This window comes from Nicotiana attenuata, unplaced genomic scaffold (genome assembly GCF_001879085.1).
Source record: "Nicotiana attenuata strain UT unplaced genomic scaffold, NIATTr2, whole genome shotgun sequence".
Classification (NCBI taxonomy): domain Eukaryota; kingdom Viridiplantae; phylum Streptophyta; class Magnoliopsida; order Solanales; family Solanaceae; genus Nicotiana; species Nicotiana attenuata.
This window is the reverse complement of record NW_017673471.1, coordinates 73,749-97,577: the sequence shown is the minus strand read 5'-3', so window position 1 is coordinate 97,577 and position 23,829 is coordinate 73,749. Positions and strand designations below refer to the sequence as shown.

General features: G+C 38.3%; 1 protein-coding gene across 1 annotated transcript; it reads right to left on the bottom strand.

Annotated features, from left to right (window-relative positions):
• Positions 1–12,995: 12,995 nt before the first annotated feature.
• Positions 12,996–14,590, bottom strand: LOC109216462. Its single transcript, XM_019380619.1, has 3 exons — positions 14,302–14,590; positions 13,578–14,188; positions 12,996–13,436 (listed from the first exon to the last, which is right to left on the bottom strand). Exons 1-3 carry the CDS (start codon positions 14,588–14,590, stop codon positions 12,996–12,998), a joined length of 1,341 nt encoding a protein of 446 aa, XP_019236164.1.
• Between the last annotated feature and the right edge of the window lie 9,239 nt (positions 14,591–23,829).

Below are 23,829 nucleotides of genomic sequence, written 5' to 3'. Positions count from 1 at the left end.
GCTGATTATTACTGATTTGTTTCCTTAATTTGACTATTGTTCATTTACCCCTAATTACCTATTCTGTACCAAAACTTTACTTGATTCTTTTCCTTAAATAACTTAGCATGTCTTACCGTTGATTTAATTGTCCCTTGATTAAGGGAAAGACTTTGCTGATTTACGTGTGACTTCCTTGATTTACTACTTAATTGATCTCTTACCTTATTTATCAAGCTTTTGATTGCTGTATAAACCCCTCTCTCACTTTATGTTCTGAAGACACAACGAACACTAGTTCAAAAACTCTCTCTTATACTTAAAGCTTTCTGCTCTTTTCTGTTACTGGCTACTTCCATTGAACTAGCCGGCTGTAAGCCAAGGCTAGTTATTGCACTACATTGTTCTATACTTTGTGTCTGCTCTCCTTAACTGGTATATCCTGATTTAATTACAAGTTCAAAACTCTATGTGTTCTCTTACAACATTAGTTTACTAATTTCCAGTCTTATTCCTGTCTATCACTTGGCTTTTCGATAACTAGCATGCTTAAATCCTGGTTTCACTTAGCATATTGGAGTTCTACCCGTTCAACTTATGATTAACATGTCTGATGAATTGTCTATTGCTTTCTCTAGCATGTTTCAATCTGACTTTACTCCGTGTATGTTTGTTTGATTGTCTGTCTGTTTGTTTACCCAGTTCCTGATAGTAATTTACTTTGCTAGCTTATTTACTACCCCCTAAGTACTTCTGACTCTATGTTCAACTCTGCCTAGTATAACTATGTTCTTAACTGTTTGTTCTATATCTATATGGTAGCTGTGTGATTGACTCCTAAATCCTATAAAGAACTCTAAAAAAAACTTCTGTGCTCTTGTTGTTACATTAATATGTTCTAGGTGTTCCCCCTACCCTTTCCATTGGATGAAGTCTATGTGTTCTATGACTTGCTCTCTGATTTTTAAAAGATGTTCTTCATGTTTACTCAAACTATTTCTACTCTAAAAGTTCCTTCTAACTACTAAAACCTTCTTTCTATTGTTTGCCAAACTCTTTCAAAGTCATCATACACTCGCACATTACTCCTAGAATATTAGGTTCTGCCCCTCTGGCATGTGTAATGCCTTGAGATCTTTGAGATCTCTCTGAACCCTGGCATGTCAGAGCTGGACTTTACACACTGCACCTAAATCAGTTATTGTTGGAGAAAAGGTCTAGGTGTGAGCACCGCCCGGGATCCTTGAGGTCCTTAGGGAACTCTGATACACCTAGACAAGATATTGTCTATGGACTTTGGCATTTGAGACTATTGGAGGCTTGGTAAGTCATTTGGGCCTGCTTTAGGCTCCCTATAGTTAACTTCTTCTTTTTCTTTATTTGTTTATGTAATTTATTCAGCTGGTCTGTAATAATTATTTCTAAACAATATTGGGATGATTAGTGAAAAGGGCTGGGTAGCTACATATTTATTGGGTAGCTCGGGTAGATACCATGCCTATAGGATTGTGTTAATGCATTTTCTATGTTTTGCTTTATTTTCACAATATTAGAAATCATGCCTATAGGATCTAAATGGCTCTAATAATAGAAATAATACTTATAGGGTTAAAATTAACTTTACAATTAGATATCATGCCTATAGAGCGTAAACTGATTGAGTTCAATTTCTGTTATAGCATATATTTACATTCGTCTCGCTAGAAATCATGCCTATAAGTTCGAAAATCAGTTCTTAACAATTAGATACCGTGCCTATCGGAATTAAAATCAGTTCTAGTAGAAATCCTGACTATAGAACTTAAAATCGGTTTAGTTAAACAAATTAGTTTAGTTCATGTTAGTTCATTCTGAATTGGTTTAATCAACTGTCCGTTTCTTCAAATATGTTTTTCTCAAACACTGCCTTAATTAATACTGCTAGAAAACATGTCTATAGGATCTCAAGTTGTTTGTTTTAAAACTGTTCACTATTTTACTGCATCAATGAAGATATCATGCTCTTAGGACATCACTGTTCTGCGCTTAGGCAAGCCTCTAGGGCGATTTAAATTCTGCAACTATGAAGCTGTGTTTTGTTATTTAAAACTATTCAGATTTAATAGGTCTAAATCAGTAAGCAAGCTAAATAGGATTCTTACACTTCGTCCTAATTCAATACTGTATAATCCCTGCTCACCTAGATATCATGTTCTAGGATTTTCTCTTAAAATGCTTGACTATTGTCTGAAGACGTGCATTTACTTGTTATATTTGTGGAGATAACTGTGAGCCTGTAATTTTTTTCTCTTTAAATGCAGTCCTAATTATTCTTGATTGACGCCTAGACTTTTATCCTTTAAAACCTTAGGAAGGTCTAGAACTATCCAAAAAATAGAGGTCCTAAATACCTCCTGGGCCAAGTGGAAGGGATGGGTAGTGCACGCATAGGATATTTTCAAGGTTTCTAGAACACTTTAGGCTATGACCAAGGGGAGGGAATTGGGTAGTAAGGATATGATGACTACGCGCTAATGTCACGTGTAGCCCCTCAGTGAGGAGTGATTACCGGCATTGCGTGGGGTGATCCTGTAGGCTAACCAACCTAGGATCCTTCTTCTAATGTTTGAACTTTATTTTTTTTTCCTATACATGCAATTTGTTCAAATCTTTTCTTGTCTCATTACTTGAGCCACTCAATGTCCAAAATACGCCTTTATTTGCAAGAACGTGTTTAAATTGCGTAGTTGTTAAAGGACTAATTCATAAGTATAAGTTCGTCCGTGATCCACCATTGTGGACCGAGAGGGGTGCCTAACACCTTCCCCTCAAGGTTATTTCGAGCCCTTACCCTAAATCTCTGGTAATGCAAACTAGTCCATGAGTTAATTGCTCAAGGTGCCCTAACGCACCATAATCCGTTAGGTGGCGACTCTTCAAAACCCAAATTCCCAAAAGGAAACGAGTTATTCCCCCACGAATGTCTAAACCCGTACTTCTCCCCGCGAGGAGGAAAAAAGGGGGCGCGACAGTTAGCATTTTCAAATTTGGGGATTAGGCAGATATAGGTCTTGTTAATATCTCTAGGTATATGACTTTCCCTTAACACTTTGTGACAAAAGCCATTGACATTCCCCCTAATATGTTTCCAATATTTTTGAAAAAAGAAGGGGTGTAAGCCATCTGGGCCTAGAGCTTTATATGGATTAAAAGAGAAAACGGCTTTAGTAATTTCAAAATCCATAAGGGGTTGATCTAGGCACGAGAGATGAGAGTGTTGATTTGGTAGAGTTACACTTAACTTGGTATGCCAATTAGATAAAGTATGAGTTGTGGTGAATAAGTTCCGGAAGAATTTGACCGTATTGAGCATTATGGAATTGTGGTCATCGATCCAGTTGTTCATATCATCTTTGAAGAAGTTGATTTTATTATTTCTTCTTCTATTTGTGGATATAATTTGGAAAAAATTTGTGTTAGCATACCCCTCGTTCATCCACATAACTCTAGATCTTAATTTCTAATAATCTTTCTCAAGTTTTAGAATATCATTATATTTTTGTTGTAAGGTGACTTCTAATTCTTGCAGGAAAGTACTAGTGCTATACCTAGGACTATTTTGTATACCTCCTATCCTTGCAAGAAGGTGTCTTTTCTGCCTATGAATGTTACCAAAGACCTCTCTACTCCGGGATTTAACATCATCCTCAAAAGATCTTGTGGCAGTTAGGAGGTCATTTTTTTCCCAGTTTTTGTTTACTAGTGTTATAAAATCAGGGTGTGAGTACCACATTGACTCTAAACGGAAAGGTTTATCAATGGAGGTCATGTTTTAATTTTTGAGGGAAATGAGAATGGGATTATAGTCGGAGTGGGTTTTTGGTAAATGAATTATAGATGCCTCTGGGTATTGGTCTAGCCAACCTGTGTTAGCAAAAACTCTATCTAAACGTTCCATTATCAAACCTTTGCCTTTTCTTCTATGGTTCGACCAAGTACATTTACAGCCTTTAAACCCTAGGTCAATAAGCTTACAATAATTTAGGCTCTCTAAAATATTATTAGCACGCCTTTGATTCACTGCTTTGCCACCTAATTTTTTTTGGGCCATAATAACATCATTAAAATCTCCACCCATAAGCCAAGCCCCTTTATAAGAATTGTAGATGTTTTTTATGTTTTGCCACAGGATATCTCTTTTATTTTTGTCACAAGCATAGATGGAACTAAATAGCTATTTTTTATGATTAGATTTTACCTCGATCATGGCATGGATTTCTTGGTTTCGCCTGGTGAAGTTGTTGGCGATGACTCTTGCATGATTCCATAAGATCACCAGCCCACCAGCTCGACCTTCTGCTGGAACCTCTATCATCTCTGCGGAGTTGAAATCTTCCAGTATTGAGAGGTGGTTGGTCATTCTTGTTTCTAAAAAAGCAACCATGCTAGGCCTATGAGTATCCATAATTTCTCTAAAGTTTCGATGAAAGTTTGCATTGTTTGCTCCCCGGACATTCCAGATTATGAAATTAATTGGCTGATTCATTATTGACTGGTCGGATGGTGTTTGGTTGTTCTCCCTCGCTGTTGTTGCATTGTTCCTCCCGTGGGAGGGCACTAGGATAACTACATTCTTCCCAACTGTGGGATCATGTGAGGTTCGTATATCCATCGAGCATTTGAACATTGTGAGTGAACAACTGATGATGCACTTCTTGTCTAGCCATTCCTTGAAGATTAGTATTTTTACTTCGCTTAGGTTTGAGAAAGCCACCCTGGGTTCTCCATGATGTGGAAGTGCTTCTTCCTCTTCCTCGTGGTTTTCCTCTTGATTTTGCATGTCCATCTGTTGTGCATGGGCCTGCATTTGTAGTGGGGGGTTCTGAGAAAGAACTTGTTGTGCAGGAGGGTGTTGCACTACCCATGGGGTGAAAATGGGGTTCATTATAGACAGCTCTTCTGGAGCAAAGAAGGGTAGGTTGAGTGGGATATTCTGGGGCATCACATTGTTGGGAGTCCCCAGTATATTCCACATCTCTTGCATGTTGTTGGTTATATTTTGGTTCAGAGAAGGGGCCAGTGGTTGTAAGATGTTGGGTATCCACATCTGATTGATATAATTTGTCATGGAAAGATACATGCCCTCCGAGATCAACTGGGCAAGGTAGTTGGTGTTTTGGATAGTGAGGACTGAGTCCTGCCCGTTGATCTGGAGGTTGAAAGAAATTGCATGACCCATGAGGTCCAGTTCTAACCAGGATTGTAGTTGGTGGTTGGGTGGATTTGGTGGTTGAGTGTATATCACTGGTTGAGAGGGGAATTGAGGTGGTAAGGGAGGTAAGTTGTCCATCGGATATGGATGATAAAGACGTTGGATTTGGATTAGCCTGTATCTCCTTCTCAATGTGAGTGGAGTTTGAGGCATGGTGTGTGTTTAATATAACTTCGTGAGGGCTAGTAGCTATGGATTCCGATGGTGGAATTGAGGAGTTAGCAATTATAGAGTCTATTTGCATGGAATGGGAAGGGTCTTGCATATGGGCTTTAACAAAATCCCTAGTAGAGATCACGTCCTACATTTGGTGTTCTCTTTTTTCCAAGTGTTCTTCATAGGAGTGGTTATTAGTGGGCAATGCAATCTGTTTTTAGAAGATTTTTTATCTGATTATGATTACAGGGAGGAGTTACTAGTGGTGTAGAGTTTTTAGGAAACTTTTTATTGGGGGATGAAGGGTCACTAGTAGCTTGTTTAGACCCTTGATTAGTAAGTGTTATTATTTGGAGGCTTACAGTAGCGTTTATGTCCAAAGAAGACACGTTTACTCCACCTGTCTGCTTTGGGTAATTTTTTCCACGCAAAACTGTGGTGGTATTTTTTTTTACCACTGGTTTGGCTGGAATCCATGTGCTCATTGCTAAGTACTCAGTAATTATTGTTAGTAGAGTTGTTAATATTTTTTGTATTAGTGTTATTGGTCGTAGTTAACTCTAGTTGGGTTCATTGTGGTTTTTAGAATTTTCAGGAGTATGGTGGGAGATAGAGTTTTTTTCCACATATTTCAAATGCTGAGTGTTAAGAAACTTACCCGTTGAAGCATCAAATATTCTGACATTTATACCTGGGATTTTAGTTGTTGTAGATCCTACCTACACGCTTGGTTTAATTATTGATTTTTTTTCTTGGGGAAGGAGACCGTCCGCCATTCACCATTGTTGTCTTCAGTGTGTGTTAGAAACTTTCCTTCTTCATTGGTTACGTGTGTGCTTTGTGTAATTTTGTGGGGGCATTACAGTTGAGTGATCAAGGCAGCCGCATGATTTGGATAGAATATTATCCCCTTCATATAATATAATTTGCTTGTGTGATCCAATGAGGATATGGGATTGGACTTTTTCCTCAGTGGTAATTGTGCACATGGCCTTGCATAACGTCCTCTAATGGTGGAGGATGTACAAACAGCAATTTTTAGCAATTTGCCAATAGTATTTTCAATTTTTGTAAGTATAATACCATCGTAAAATTCCGTTGGAAGTTGTGGTAATCTCACCCAAATTGCTGTGTAACTTTGGTTTCTTGTGTGGCTAAAAAGTTGGGGTCCATTTTTGGACTGGGAGGAAGAAGCCATTAATGACCCATGGTCCGTTTCGGAGTGCTTTTATTGAATTTTCTTCCTTATTTAATTTAACCGTGTAGTAGTCCTCTCCGAGGTCTATTAGGAAAATGTTTTCAGTAGGTCTCCACAAGGCTTGAACCTTTGATTTTAGGTAGTGGTGGAGAATTGTTTTCCCTATCAATTTGATTATAATTGAGAATTTTCATGGTTCATAGATTCGTTTGATATCTTGGTCTGTCAAGATTATTTGTTGAACTTGCCTTCCTACTCCCTTGTGAGTACACTGGTTATTTGGGGTGTGTTGTACCTCCATGGGTGAGGTTGAGCAATTAGGATCGCTTAAATCCGCTAGAGTGCTTGTGATTTTTCTAAGCAACTTATCCTTATAGGAATTATTCTGTTCAAGAGGGCTTTGAACTGAAATTGTTGGGATATTAGGTGGCTTTGGGGGGATCGATGTTATTGTTTGGCTGCCGATTGGGTGGCTTTGCATTTTTTGTGGAATACTGCAATTCTGATATAGTTTACACCGGCTCCAAGAGACAACTTCTACATGGATTAATTTTACAAGAATAAAACACCTAAACAACTAAACTAACCTTGATTTTGTCTTTCTAATTTTTATTTGATGTGAGTTCAAAGGTAAGTCAACTTTTATATTATATGTAATGTATATTCAATATTTATTGCAATGAACTTAGAGCTGTCAATATGGGACAGGACGAGCTAGCCCAGCCCAGTCTGCGTGGGCTTTAGTAATTGACGGACTGGGCTGGGCTTACCCATCATTTTGATGGGCCTTATAATGGTCAGCCCTATGTGGGCGGCGGGCTCCCACAAAACGGCCCATCATTTTTAAAAATATATTTTTATATTTTTTCTTTAAGTTCTAACCTAAAAAAAGATAATTATTTAAAAGTTGAAAAATATATTATTGGGAATTTTTTGCAAAACTTAATAACTTTTTGTATTGTTCCAATATATCACAATAAACACTAAAAAAAGTAAAAGACAAGACTATATTTCATTAAGGGATTTTTACATACCTATACACTATTGAAAACTTTATTACCCTCCCTACTCAAGTTTCACTTTAATAGCCTCCTATATACAAAATTACAAATTATGTATATTTTTAGGATTTAAGGATAATTAATCAATTCCTACAATCACTGTAACGTACAAATCCCCCCCCCCCCCCCCACGTTTCTCTCTCCGTATCCCACTCCCCCCACGTTTCTCTCTCCATACCCCCAGCATATCTTCAATATCTCCCACCATTAACGCATGTTTTCACTCTTCTTTCAAAAATTCCTCTAGAGTTTTAATCTCTTCTTCAAAATCCCTATCTACCAAAATTGTAGTTGCTTAAATTTTTGCTTAATTTTCAATTAAGAAGAAAACATTCTCGAAGATTAGCCCTAAAAAAGATAAAGTAGGTGATATCCCTACTTTTGATTTGGGTGTTTTCTCACAGGATTCACCCAAGAAAAGTTTCAAAATCGAAGCATGCAAAAGCCGAGACCAAGCCTAGACTTTCCCCTCGTGAAGCTAGGGCAGAAGCTCCAACGAAATAGAAGCACGATATGGATGCTGGTGAAGTCTCGACGTGTGTTAAATCTGTAAAACGGAAGGGCAAAGAAATTGCTTCCGATGATGATTTTGTCGAAGAAGAAGTTATCACGAAAGTTGCACACAAAAAAAAGCAGAGTTTCTCCTAATGTTAAACCTTCAAAAAAGAAGAAGGTTCAAAAATCAGCTAAAAGCGTACCCCAACAGTCATTGGAGAAGGTAAAATTTCAGTAGTTTTAATTTTTTTTGTTTTTTGTAAAGCTAAAAAACTTATTCTCCTTCTCGTGAACATACATAATTTTTGTGTTTTTGTATTTGTAGATATTTTGTCTACATTGTGTAGATTTGTTGTAGGTTAATAAATTTTCTTCATGTGTAGTCTTCTTGTAGATATTTTGTAGTATAAATGTAGTTATATTGTTATCTGGTTTTGAAACAAGTTTATTAACTTGTTGTTTCTTTTACTACAGAATCGAAAGTTTTTTTCACCACATGATTTTGATTATGGCATCACCAAGTTCCAGACATTATGCGACCCTACTATTCCTGGCCAAATCAAGGATTTACTGTCTGAAAAAGGGTTGAAGCTATTCAAGAAGACACGTTTTGGGTATTTTCTTTCCTTGCCAAAAATATGTATCCAAAATCAAGCAATTGACCTTCTTATGAAGTATGAATTGAATGCATCTGGTTCTGACTTATTTATAGTAGAGATAAAGGGTGAGAGGTTGAATTTTGGGTTGAGAGAGTTTGCCCTGATTAGTGGCCTTAGATGTTTTACATAAGTGACAGACTTTGGTTACACAACTACGTATGACAGTAAAATAATGATGAGTTATTTCCCGAACAAGGAAAAAGTTGAGAGGTCGTACTTGAAACAAATTGTAACTACCCGTAGTTGGATGAACGATGAGGATGCAGGCAAGCTGTGTATTTTATATCTCATCGAATTCTTCATATGTCCTTCAGAAAAAGAGAATTTAGGTTTGATAGACCATTTTAGGTTCTACTTGGTGGACTCGGGGCAGTATGCGAACTACGCATGGGGTATCCAATCCTATACACATTTGCTTGAATCCGTTAGGCACAAGCTCAACCCTTCTGTGCATTTTTATCTCATTCGAGGATTTGCATTTGCTATGAAAATATGGTTGTATGAGTGTTTCTCTACGGTCAACACGGATATAGCTACAAGATTTGCTAATTCGGTCCTCCGCGTACTGAGGATCAATACATATCATGAGTAGGTCTCTCACTTTTTTTTTCCCACTCAGTTCACCAACATAATTGAAGCACCAGAAGAACTTTCAAGAATGAATTTGCCAGATAAAGTTGAATACATCCTTGTAGAAGATGAAATAAAGTCCGAGCATCCGACAGATTCTCCATCTCCATCCGGTCATAAGAAGACAATTGGAAAAGATGACAAGAAAGACATTCTAAAATAAATTAAAAATTAGAAAAAGATGTTGATAAGGTAACATCTATACATAATCTAAGATGGTTTCTTTAATTTATGTTATGCAATTTATTTCGCTAACTCTTTCTATTTTAATATGTAGGTGGGTTCGGACCTTGGAACTTTCAAGAAAGATGTTTTTGAAGATCTAGGTAGCATTTGACTGCTACTCGAAGATTCAATCAAGGCTGTTTTAGAGGCGATGAACACTCAAGAGGATAATATTGATGCTAAGGTTTCATTCGAGATATAGTAATTTTAGACAATAATTTTTACAATTTCTAAACATCTATTATCATTCATAAAAGTATATAGCCTAATAAATTATGCTTGCAGTTTACTGGCAGTTCTACGAAAAATGATGAGCATTGCAAAGAAAAGAACAATCAACACATTCCGGACAGTAGTGCTAAACCAGTGTTGGCCAGCAGTAGTAAAAAAGGTATCTACATTATCTTTACATTATATCTATATAATATATACATATATCCGTAATTACTAACAATAAATCTATATTATATTTCCAATGGTTTTCTTAGATACAGGCCACCTGAATGACATTCAATTTGAGGAGAATGTTCTTGTAGGTGTTGATTTGTCTTCCAAATTTGAAGGGGAATTTGATGAAGAAAATGCAGGTATCATTTAGTACATGTTATCATCATATTTCACAATTTCCATATCAAATGCAGGACAACGTTTTTACAAATTTACTATACTTTTACTACAATTTATCTACATTTTTGTTAATTTTTCCTACAAATTATCTACAAACTATAAGTTGCGCACATTTATTGTAACAGAGAAGGAAACTATGCATGTGGACTCTCCAAAATAGGAAGTTAATATTGGCATTCTAGGAGAGCATTTAAATGAGGAGAAGGAGACAACAAAAATTCAATCTCTCATTCAACATGAAAACGTTATACAACCAGGAGATGATTGTTGTGAACATTTCAGTGGTATTATATGTTACATTCCAGTTGTAGGAAAAAAAAATTTTGACAATTTGTTTCAATTTTCCATAAAGAACCGATGCAACATGTCTTCTTATTCTTTTGTTTCAAATTTTGAAGGTGAACCAACCGACTACATTAATGTAGGTGATTCAGATAACTGCAGATCTGAAAAAAGGGAAGTAACACTTGATGATTTTGAGTTGCCAGAAAACTTCTCCCAGATTGTTAAGTTTGGCGATCCTATCCAAGATGACACAACCCCTGCTTTACAAGGAAGAACAAGGCAGCCTCGAAAGCATATCAGATCCCCCTTTCTCCCTTTTCACAATTCTGGGGGGAGCACTTCAGGAGGACCTCCAATTTTCCTCTTCAAGCATCCATTGTCTGGGGTTATTGGCGACGATGTTGATCTTGACTTGTTGGAAGAATTCAATAGGTGGTTATACTCTAGTAAGGTTAGATTATACAAGTTTTTCATATTATTGAGTTCATACAATTTTTTGATTTCCAGTTGAATCTACATATTTATTATAATTGCTATGTGTTTAAATAGGAGGAAGGCGCCTTATTCTGTAAAAAAAACTAGCTTAAGCCGTGGTATGATCTTGGAGTGGAGAAAGTTGATAAAAAGGAGTGATTTTACACTTTAGCACATCCCGGACAAGTCCTCAATGACACGGTAAAAACATACCTTGGTAGATTGTAATGATTAGCTGTAGTATTCTATTATTGGAGAATATTGTATTTTTTTTGTTTAAAAAGTGTAGTTAATTTGCTTGAAGCATTAAGAAATAATGAACTCTGTGTTTTATTTTGCAGCACATTGGTGTTATTTTATACTATTTGGGGAAGAGAGGAAAGTATGGTCCTGTGAACAAAACACAGTTTAAAACCACTGACTGTATTTTCAAGACTAGAATTGAACAAATTTATCAAAGATACATTAATGCTCCTGACGATAAGAAGCTTGTTGTTGTCAAACCCCAGGACGTCGTATCAGAATACATATTGGGGTACAGGCTACTTGCAAATGTTGCATGGGATCAAGTTAATTTTGTGATTATGCCCATAAACAATGTGGAAAATTTCATTGGTTGTTGGCTGTGTTTGACATTACCGAAAGGGTTCTATATGTTTATGATTCTATGGTCTCTTCACACAATCACATCCTTGTTGAATCTGTTGTCAACAAATTTGCAACTACGATCCCCTTATACTTGTCATGCACCGGCTTCTATGGCAAGCGTCCAGACATCAACTACAAGAACACAAAGGCGTACATTGAAAAAGGTGTTACTGACCCTCTTGACATTCAGTGATTGGTCGGTGAGATACCCCAGCAAAAAGAGGGATCACTGTATAAAAAAGCTATTTTTCCTTCTATTTATTTAACAGATTTTATTCAACCACTGAATGTTAATCTTTTCCCCTAATTTCTTTTTGCAGTGACTATGGTGTATACGTTGCGGCATTTGCTGAATATGTCAGCATTGGAGAGCTATCGATTTCAAAGGAAGACCTTTCTGACATTGATCAACATCGTAGACGCTATGGAGCTCTACTTTGGGATTATGCTAGGAAAAAGCAAGATATTGGTGCAATTAGTGAGAGTGAGGTGACTGACAGATTAGCAAGAAGAAAAGGTGCACCAACTGCGAATGAGAGAATACAAGTCCGGAAGAAGAAGAAGAAGAAGAAGAAGAAGAAGAAGAAGAAGAAGAAGAAGAAGAAGAAGAAGAAGAATTAGTTTCCCTATTCTATAGAAAAATTGTAGTTAAAATGTGTAGGTGTAGTGGGTTTGTTGTAAAGTTGTAGACAAATTGTTAACTTAGAACAAGTCAGCTGAAACATATTTGTAGCAGATTTGTGCTACAATTATTTTAACTTTTGTTTTGTTATTTTGTCCAGGAAACTACTACTTTAAATCGAAAACACTATGGAGAGCCTTTTTTGGTTCAAAAGTGTTAGTACTTTATTCTACTACTTTTGTTTTGTGTTGTTACCCTTTGTTTCATTATTTTTAGCATATAATTTCCTTACAACTTTACTACATTTATGATGTTTCATTATGTCTTAAGTCAGTGGGTTGGGGAGATATTGATGTCCCTAGGGTGCAGATTTGCAGATGTTCCTCATCTGATTAGTCTGTCTAAGAGTGCTGCAACACTTGCTGATTTTACAGTTGAGTTTTGTGAAACTGGGAATGTCGTTCCTATTCTCTTACTATTGTTGTGATGAATCCACCCTAAGGATATTGGCTCAAGAAATGTAGTTCAACAAAAAAACTACAAACCAATTGCATTCAAGAGTTGAAAACATTTCCTTATAGGAGACAGTCTATATTCAATTTATAAATAGAATTACAACTCAACTATAATTCTCCAAAACACCTCAATACAATCTATCAAAAAATTATAGTTACTTTATCAATTTTTATTTCGTTTTGGGTGCATTCTTACAAGATCTTTTGTTATGCCCTTCTAGCCCATAGTTTCCACATGAAACCTTGTACTTCTTTGCTTTTACTTCATCAAATGGTTTGTATCTTTGTTTCTGAGGTCTCCCTAGCTGTCTTTTCCCAGTTGGTGGCTTTACAACTTCGTCGGCTATATGTTGTGGCACATTCCATTTGCTTTCGTCAGGCAGCGAGTCTACTGGTGTTTCATATGTCTTCAAAAGACTCCCCCTCGTGTAATAAGGAGAACAATAATTTTCATAAGACTCATCCTTGTGCCTCAAGGCCGCCAAAGCATGTGGACAAGGAAGTTCGTCAAGCTGGAACTGTCCACAACTACATCTCTTATTTTGAAGGCAAACAATAAAGCGCTTCACACCGTCTAGCACTGTATGGATGTGGTCTATTGAAGCCCTCACCTACAAATTCATTACAAGCACACAACTAATTGTCAGCAATATGTACAAAATAACTACAATTTTACAACAAGTTATCTACAATTAGCATTATATATTTAGTTTGATGGAATCGTTGATCTGATGTTACTGGATATAGCTTACTCTCATCTTTTGTGACAATGTCATGTTGTCCTCCAGCTCTTTGTTGTATATTTTCCCAAGGTATGTGAATGTACCATTTGCTTTCAATAACTTTTCATTATTCCAACTTTCAAGAAGAGTCCTCATGTACTCTAATAGGTCTACTGTGGGCAGCTCTCTTGCATCTTTTGTTAATGTATTCAATGACTCTATAATGTTTGACGTCATCGTCCACCTTTTGTTCACAGTATCATGTACCTGAGACCATCTGTGATAGCCAATATTGTATAGGTATGCCTTAACACGCACATCGATCTCTTCAATCTTTGACATTCTTTCATTAAATTCATCAATTATGTATGATCGTGCCGTGGCAAAGTACAATTCGCTTAACTTTAGATGACCCTTATTGAACTTTGACCTTACATTTGTCCAAATATACCACATGCAAGCATAATGTGGAATTCCGGTATAAACAATAGATGTTGCCTTCAAGATACTCTCATTCCGGTCCGAAACAACACACATATTTGGTTTTTCACCATACGCATCTTTGAATTGCTCATAAAAACAATTCCATGCTGCATCATTTTCTGAATCAACAACAGCGTATGTCAGTGGTAATATGCTACCTATCACACAGGTGGAAAAAAGAAAATCAATTTCTGTAATAAAATTTGATAGTATAAAAAGTACATACTGAAAACAACTTTACAACAATATTTCTACAATGAATCTACAATACCTGCTGCATCCATTGTGCTGGTTGTTAACATTATTCCCCTGTATTCCGACTTCAAGAAGGTGCCATCAACTACCACAACTGGCCTACAATACTCCCAACCCTTGATGGACGTACTAAGCGCAACAAATGCGTACAAGAAACAATCATCTTCAGTCTTCTTCAAATTAACTACCGTCCCCGCATAAGTCTTCTCCAGAATATACAAATAACTTGGCAAGCGACTGTAGGAATCAGGAGGGTGACCTCTCAAAAATTTCAAAGCCTTTTCCTTTGCTCTCCAAGCTTGCATGTATGTTAAGTTCACACCATGATCCGACAACATATCAGTTTGTATGCTTTTGGTATGTATATTTGTAAAGACCCGGCCGGTCGTTTTTGGAATTTACGCGCCGATCCCCTATTAACTGCTCCCCCCAAGTTTATTTCTGCTATTTTGATTTGCCGGGATGTTCAGTTTTGAGTTCCGGAGAGTTTTGGGACACTTAGTCCCTAAATGAGAGCTTAAGTGTTGGAAAGTTGACCGTAGTCGGAACAGTGGGAAGACGGCCTCGGAATGGAAATCTGATGGTTCCGTTAGCTCCTTTAGGTGATTTCAGGCCTAGGGGCGTGATCGGGTTGTGTTTTGGAGGTCCGTAGCTAATTTAGGCTTGAAATGCCGAAAGGTCAAATTTTGAAGTTTCCGGTTCGATAGTGAGATTTTGATCTGAGGGTCAGAATGGAATTCCAAGAGTTGCAGTAGTTTCGTTATGTCATTCAGGATGTGTGTGCAAAATTTTAGGTCATTCGGACGAGATTTGATAGACTTTTTGATCGAAAGCGTATTTTGAGAAATTTGGAGTTCTTAGGCTTGAATCCATGGTTAATTTGAGGTTTCGATGTTGTTTTTGGTGTTTTAAGGATTGGTACAAGTTTGAATAAGGTTTTAGGATATGTTTATGCCTTTGGTTGAGGTCCCGGGGGCCTCGGGTGTGTTTCGGATGCTCAACGGAGCATTTTAAGTTGTTAAAAAGTTGCAGGTTTTTGTTCAGCTGTTGCAGAGGGATTTTACCCTTCGCGTTCGCGAAGGGTGATGATGTTTGAGCATCGCGTTCGCGGGAAGGGTACTGCGTTCGCTTAGAAGAAGTGGTCAGCTGGGTTCGAGGTGAAATTGTTCTCCGCATTCGCGAGATGTGTAACGCGTTCGCGAAGGGTTGGTCAGTGGAAGCATCGCGTTCGCCAGGGCAGTGTCGCGTTCGCGTAAGAGAAATTTTGGTCAACGACATTTTTGTGCTTCGCGAACGCGAGGCCTTGACCGCGTTCGCGAAGAAGGAATTAAAATACCTGGCAGAATGTTTTGAAAGGGTTATTTCGCGAGTTTTAGCCTAGTTTCCTCCATTGTTAGGCGATTTTGAAGCTTTTTGAAGTGGGTTGAAGAGGGATTCAAGTGGAATCACTTGGAGGTAACATTTTGACTTCATAACTCGTTTTTATGTGATCAAAGACCTAATTAGTGATGGAAAACTTGTGAAAAGTGGGTAATTAGGGCTTGAGTTTAAGAGACCTAAAAAGGGGTATTTGAGGGGCCAATTGAACTCCGATTTCAGTGTTGTTGGTATGTATGAACTCGTGAGAGTATGAGAATTCCGAAAATATAAATTTTACCCGATTCCGAGACGTGGGACTGAGGGGCGTTTTGGTCATTTTTACCTAAATTCGCGTATTAGCTTAGAACTTAATTATAGAATTAGTTACTTGAAGTGTTATTTACATTATGAAATTTAATTGAATATATTTTGGCCATTTGGAGTCGGATACTCGTGGCAAAGGCGTGGTTTCGGGTTAACTTGCACTTGCTCGAGGTAAGTGGCTTGTCTAACCTTGCGTGGGGGACCTTTCCCCTTAAGATTGATATTGTGATAACTGAAATGCCTTGTACGTGAGTTGACGAGCGCGTACTTGTGCTAATTGTTGGAAATTCGATTTTTATTTCATCAAAAATAGCCTTGGATTGTGTCCTTCCTTTCTTGCTTACACTACTTGGAAATTTAGCCTGCTGTTAGTCTAGAGAAGCATGTCCACTTGACTAAATTGTTCTATTTGACTTAACTGCCTTATTTGTATTACGTGAAGCATGCTAGGTTAGAATTATCTGTCTGACGTTGGTCTGAAATTGATTGAATTGAGTTCTTGTTGCTGCTGGGTATTTACTTTGGGACTACGGGACGGTATCCCGGGAGCTCCCCTGTATGTTTACTTTGGGACTACGGAATTGCATTCCGGGAGATCCCCCTACACTTTTACATTGGAACTACGGGATTGCACCCGGTAGAATCCCCAATACTGAGTATTTATATTTGGGACTACGGATGTGGTATTCCGGTAGATCCCCGCGCATTTATGAGCTGGACTACGGGACTGCACCCGGGAGATCCACTGGATATGATATTTATATTTGGGGACTACAGGACGGTATCCTAGGAGATCCTCGATTGTTGTCTTGGAGCTGAGCTGTATTCTCTTACTGTGTTTTACTTGCCTCTGTGATAGTTGTTGCTGACCTTTATATCTTGTGTTACTTATTTACACTGTTTATTTCACACTATTAAACCTTATATCTTATTAACCTCAGTAGGGACCTGACCTTCCTCGTCACTACCCAACCGAGCTTAGGCTTAGCACTTACTGAGTACCGCTGTGATGTACTCATGCCCTTCCTGCGCATGTTTTTCATGTGCAGATCCAGGTACCTCTACTCAGGCTTACCATTCTCGAGGCGAGGCGATTCTACGGGACTTCGAGGTATATCTGCCGCGTCCGCAGACCGAGGAGTCTCTTTCTATTCCTGCATCTAGTATTTAGCCCTTCTGTACTTTATGTTCTTGATTAGACATTCCGGAGGTTAGAGCTATGTAGTGTTTTTCTCAGCTTGTGGATCCGTGAGTTTTCGGGTTTTGGGATAGTGTATCAGATTGTGAAAAGTTGTGTGTATATGCCGAGCAACATTTAAATACTATTTCTTTCAGTTATTTGGCTTTTGATTATTTATTCCGCAAGATTTGTTTGTTTCCGCATTGGTTAGGCTTACCTAGTCGTAGAGACTAGGTGCCGTCACGATAGTTCACGGAGAGCGAACTGGGGTCGTGACAATATTGTCTTAGGATCCGTATATTCTGGCATCACCATGCTGCCAACTACCATGGCAGTTGCTTTGCATTGTATGTGTGTATTGTCCATCAAAGAGCATGTGTGCAAGCTGTTGAATTTTCGAACCTTGAACAATGCTGATTCGTTTATGCTGGTTGGCTTGAATTGCCATGTACAATTGTCCCCAACACAAACCAAGCAGTAGCTACAGGAAAAAAACAAGTTAAAATTGTTATAAAAAATGTAGCTACAAAATAATAGGCAGTGTAAGCACAAAAACTTTATATTAAACAATTTATTTACAAAAAAACTACAAATTTATTAACAATTATATACAAAGAAAGTACTACCTATAAATAAAAGAATACCCAACAACTACAAAATAAACAAAAATATGAATTTGACAATTGAATTGTTCCTACCTTCTTGCGTTAGACCTCTTCACCCAAAATTGGAACTTATTCATGACAGAATAGTGCTTCATTGCATTGACAATTATTCGCTTGTCTTTGTAGAGTTGGCATACTTCAATAACATTTGGTGTATGTTCTGTTATGATGTTACTTTCATATTCCACAACCGAGGGAGATGTTGGCCTATCGATCAACAGCATTGTTCCAAATAAACTTGCACTTAATTAAAAGTATATACAATTCAGAAATATATTGTAGCTAATTTATAGTAGAATTGTGCAACAATTGAAATTGAATACTTCAAAAGCTATAACAGTTGAACTACATTTGTTAGTTGTATTATTGTAAATATTGTGTAGAATAATTATAGAAAACAACGAACTGACAGAACATCACCACTGAAAATACAGAGCAAACCTGCAATTGTGCTCGTATTAGAGATACTGCTTTCCAAATTGAAATCACGCACTGTTATACATAGCGGATACATTCCTAAGCTTCTGTTTTCCTTTTTGGTCTCCATGTATATGTCACGACCCCAGTTCGCCCTCCGTGAACTATCCTGACGGCACCTAGTCTCTACGACTAGGTAAGCCTAACAAATGCGGAAATAAACAAATCTTGCGGAATAAATAATCAAAAGCCGAATAACTGAAAGAAATAGTATTTAAATGTTGCTCAGCATATACACACAACTTTTCACAATCTGATACACTATCCCAAAACCCGAAAACTCACGAATCCACAAGCTGAGAAAAACACTACATAGCTCTAACTCCGGAATGTCTAATCAAGAACATAAAGTACAGAATGGCTAAACACTAGATGCAGGAATAGAATGAGACTCCTCGGTTTACGGACGCGGCAGATATACCTCGAAGTCCCGTAGAATCGCCTCGCCTCAAGAATGGTAAGCCTGAGTAGAGGTACCTGGATCTGCACATGAAAAACATGCGCAGGAAGGGCATGAGTACACCACAGCGGTACTCAGTAAGTGCCAAGCCTAACCTCGGTTGGGTAGTGACGAGGAAGTTCAGGGCCCTACTGAGGTTAAATAGAATATAAGGTTTAACAGTGCGAAATAAACAGTGTAAATAAGTCACAGAATATGAAGGACAGCAACAACTATTACAAAGGCAAGTAAGACACAGAAAGAGACACAACTCAGCTCCAAGATAACAACCGGGGATCTCCCAGGATACCGTCCTGTAGTTCCCATATATAAATATCATATCCAGTGGATCTCCCGGGTGCAGTCCCGTAGTCCATCTCATAAAGTGCAGGGGGGTCTCCCGGAATGCAATTCCGTAGTCCCAAAGTAAAAATACAAGGGAGCTCCCGGGATACCGTCCCGTAGTCCCAAAGTAAACATACAGGGGAGCTCCCGGGATACCGTCCCGTAGTCCCAAAGTAAATAATACGCAGCAACAACAAGAATTCAATCCAATCAATTGCATATCAAAGTGAAGCAGGTAATCCTAACCTAGCATGATTCACGTAATACAATNATCTCGGGTAGCACGTGTCCTCACCATCTGTGAGAGAATAGAAAGACAGAAGATTAGAATTGGGATATCAAAAATCTCGCACGACAAGGAACTCAAATGAAGTTGAATTTTTTTTTCCTAACAGTTACATAGCCTCTCGTAGATAAGTACAGACGTCTCCGTACCGATCAGCGAGACTCTAATAAACCGGCTTGTGATCCATGACTCCTATGAACTTAGAGCTCTAATACCAACTTGTCACGACCCCGATTCACCCTCCGTGAACCATCGTGACGGCACCTAGTCTCTACGACTAGGAAAGCCTAAATTGCGGAAGAAAACCAAAATTTGCGGAAGTAAAACAATTTAAAATAGAAATAAACGAATAAACAGCGTTTAAATGTGCCGCTCGGCATACACCATATTTAATTCTCAAACCAACATATAATCCAAGACCCGGAAACCCATGAATCACAAGCTAAGAAATACTACATAGTTCTAACTCCATAATGTCTAACAAGAATTGAAATACAGAAGGGCTAATACTAAACAGCAAGAATAGAAGAGACTCCTCGGTCTGCGGACGCGGCCGATATACCTCAACTCGCTATAACAGTCGCCTCGCCTCAGGGGTGGTAAGACTGAGTCGAAGTACCTGGATCTGCACATGAAAGACATGCGCAGGAAGGACATGATTACACCACAGCGGTACTCAGTAAGTGCCAAGCCTAACCTCGGTTGGGTAGTGACGAGGAAGGTCAGGGCCCTACTGAGGTTAAATAGAACATAAAGTTTAACAGTGCGAATAAACAGTGTAAATAAGTCACAGAATATGAAGGACAGCAACAACTATTACAAAGGCAAGTAAGACACAGAAAGAGACACAACTCAGCTCCAAGATAACAACCGGGGATCTCCCAGGATACCGTCCTGTAGTTCCCATATATAAATATCATATCCAGTGGATCTCCCGGGTGCAGTCCCGTAGTCCATCTCATAAAGTGCAGGGGGGTCTCCCGGAATGCAATTCCGTAGTCCCAAAGTAAAAATACAAGGGAGCTCCCGGGATACCGTCCCGTAGTCCCAAAGTAAACATACAGGGGAGCTCCCGGGATACCGTCCCGTAGTCCCAAAGTAAATAATACGCAGCAACAACAAGAATTCAATCCAATCAATTGCATATCAAAGTGAAGCAGGTAATCCTAACCTAGCATGATTCACGTAATACAATTAAGGCAGTTAAGGCGAATAGAGTAATTTAGTCAAGTAGACATGCTTCTCTAGGCTATAGCAGGTTTAATAGTACAAGTAATAAAAGCAGGAGAAGAAACATACTAATAAGTACTTAAAGAAAACTGGATTTCCAACAATTAGCACAAGTACGCGCTCGTCACCTCACGTACGAGGAATTTCAATTACCAAAATATCAATCCTAATGGGAAAAGGTCACCCACACAGGTTAGACAAGCCACTTACCTCGAACAAGTGCAAGTCAACCCGAAACCACGCCTTTGCCACGAGTATCTGACTCCAAATGGCCCAAATCTATTCAATTCAATTGCATATTGTAAATAACACCTCAAGTAAACTGATTCTATAATTAAATTCTAAGCTAATACGCAAAATTAGGTAAAATGACCAAAACGCCCCTCAGGCCCACGTCTCAGAACCGGACAAAATTTACATTTTCAGAAACCTCGTACACTCACGAGTCTAAACATAATAAGAACACTGAAATCGGAGTCCAAATGGCCCCTCAAATCCTCATTTAAAGGCCTCTTAAACTCAAGCCCTAATTACCCATTTTTCCCAAATTTCTCATCACTAATTAGGTCTTTAATCACATAAAAATGAGTTATGAAGTCAAAGACGTTACCTCCAAGCGATTCCCCTTTGTTTTCTCAAAAATCTCTCTCAAAAGCTTCAAACCCGGATGAAAATGGTGAAAGAATGACTCAATTTCGCAAAGGCAACTATCTATGTGTTCTGCCCAGCGATTCCCGCATTTGCGGCCCTGGGACCGCATTTTCGGTCCCGCTTCTGCGGAAACTACGTCGCATCTGCCACTTCCATTTAAATGCCAGATTCCGCATCTGCGGAACTCTAACCGTAGGAGCGATTGCGCTTCTGCGATCAACTTACCGCATCTGCGGTTCCTGAGGAATTTCCAAATTTCGCTTCTGCGGCCACTTAGCCGCTATACGAAAATACTAGAAGCAGCAAAAATACAGCAGCTGCAACATCTACTAAATTTCTCGCCAACCATCCGAAATCATCCCGAAGCCCCCGGGACCTCAACCAAAGGCACCAACAAGTCTAATACCACTCCCTAAACTTGTACCAATCCTTAGAACACCTAAAACAACATCGAAACCTCAAATTAACCATGGATTCAAGCCTAAGAACTCCAAATTTCTCAAAATACGCTTTCGATCAAAAAGTCTATCAAATCTCATCCGAATGACCTGAAATTTTGCACACACGTCCCAAATGACATAACGGAACTATTGCAACTCTCGAAATTCCATTCCGACCCTCGGATAAAAATCTCACTATCGAACCGGAAACTTCAAAATTCGACCTTTCGGCATTTCAAGCCTAAATTAGCTACAGACCTCCAAAACACAATCCGACCACGCCCCTAAGCCCGAAATCACCCAACGGAGCTAACGGGACCATCGAATTTCCATTCCGATGTCATCTTCACACTGTTCCGACTACGGTCAACTTTCCAACACTTAAACTCTCATTTAGGGACTAAGTGTCCCAAAACTCTCCGGAACTTAAAACCGAACATCCCGGCAAATCAAAATAGCAGAAATAGACTCGGGGGAAGCAGTTAATAGGGGATCGGGGCGTAAATTCCAAAAAACGACCGGCGGGGTCGTTACATATTCGAACTCCCATATCGTTCCTAATTTCCATTGGAGGACAACGTTCATTGACAGTGTACTTGATTTGGATGATTTTCTCAAAGGTATTGATCATTAGATGCTCTGCAATTGCAGAATTCAATTGATTGTAATTTGAATCCTCGCTCACTACAATTCCATCAACATTAAAATCGTTGTACATCCCAAAGCTATCCCAATGACCATTTAGCTGAAGTATAATAGCTAAATTTGTCATCATATCGCGGAATTTAATACAATTGAAGATAATTATTTGCAAATTTTTTCCGCCGATTTTCGTTTCTAATTTTGAAACCAGACGAGATAGAGAAAATCAGAGTATTGAACTTGATTGTGCGACGTTGATGAGAGTAAATCTGCGTAATAGCAGGCTTAATTAAATTGCAAAGATTGCGTCAGTAAATTCGCGGAAGAATCCTCTGTGATCCAAATTTCCCGCGTCTAAAAAAGGAAGGCTAATGCAGAAAGGATTCTATTTTAAATAAATGTATATATTTTGTAGACTAAACATGGGTAGGTCGGGTAATTATAAACATGGACATTTTTTGTAATAAAGTTTCTAATTTTGTATAGGTATGAAAAAATCCCTTTCACTAACTAAAAGTCAAAACTCAAAACAAACTATTCAAAAGAACGTCCATGGCGCTTATGAGATATCCAACACATCATCTTCATCAAACACATTTAAATCCGCTTGTGACAAGGTTATCTTAACATCTTCACTTTCATCTACAATTCATATGTAATATTAATTAGTTCAATCTTAAGAATAATTAAATTTTAAAAACTAATAATATTCAAATTCACATAAAAAAAAATATTACCAGTTTGAGTTTGGAAAAAGTTGTGCAGCCAATTTCAAGTAGTAATAATTGTTTGGACATTTTCATAATAAATGCAACTTTTGTACTTTGTAAGAACACGTTACCAATGCTAAATGTTGGTTCCGATGCTACAATGGTAACAGGAATATTTAGTAAATCACACGCCATCACTGAAAGATCGAGATATTTTCTAGAATGGTCCCTCCAATACATGACAACATCCATCTCTTGAAATTTTTCAAAATCAAGTTTTGGTTCCTCTTAGTAAAGATCCAATTCTGACTTTCCATCTCTAGAGGCAGTATACTTTTTATTTTTTATATATTTTAAATAAATATTTTAGTAGGCCCACAACCCAGCCCAACCTCAGTCAAGTCTCGCAGGCCACAGACTTATTCGGGCGGGCTTAAAAGCCTCATTTTTAAATGGCTCCAAAAATTCGAGCCCAACCATGCTAAATCACAGGCCGGGCTGGGCTGGCCCAATGGGCCAAGCCCATATTGACGCCACTAAATGAACAAAACATTCATTAGAAAAGCATATCCGCTAAATAATCCGTGCTTATTAACCCTTGTATTGCATGCCATGCACACTATAATCTCTGCATAACTTTGTCAGCAAACCAATGCCCCTCAGGTTTCACACTCTTGTTTGCTCGAAAGGGTCCAATCATGCAGTTTTAAAAGCACAACGCACCACCAACCCCACCACCATTGCAAACTACCCCTAAACACCTAACAGCCACGTTAACAAAAATAAAACTTGTATC

Bases quoted from the DNA above. Each gene is read 5' to 3' on its own strand.
- LOC109216462 (XM_019380619.1), bottom strand. From the start codon at position 14,590: ATGCAAGCTTGGAGAGCAAAGGAAAAGGCTTTGAAATTTTTGAGAGGT. The intron at 14,189-14,301 runs GTATTGTAGATT...CCTGTGTGATAG, and splicing joins CAGCACAATGGATGCAGCAG to GTAGCATATTACCACTGACA. The intron at 13,437-13,577 runs GTAAGCTATATC...ATGAATTTGTAG, and splicing joins CATTGTCACAAAAGATGAGA to GTGAGGGCTTCAATAGACCA.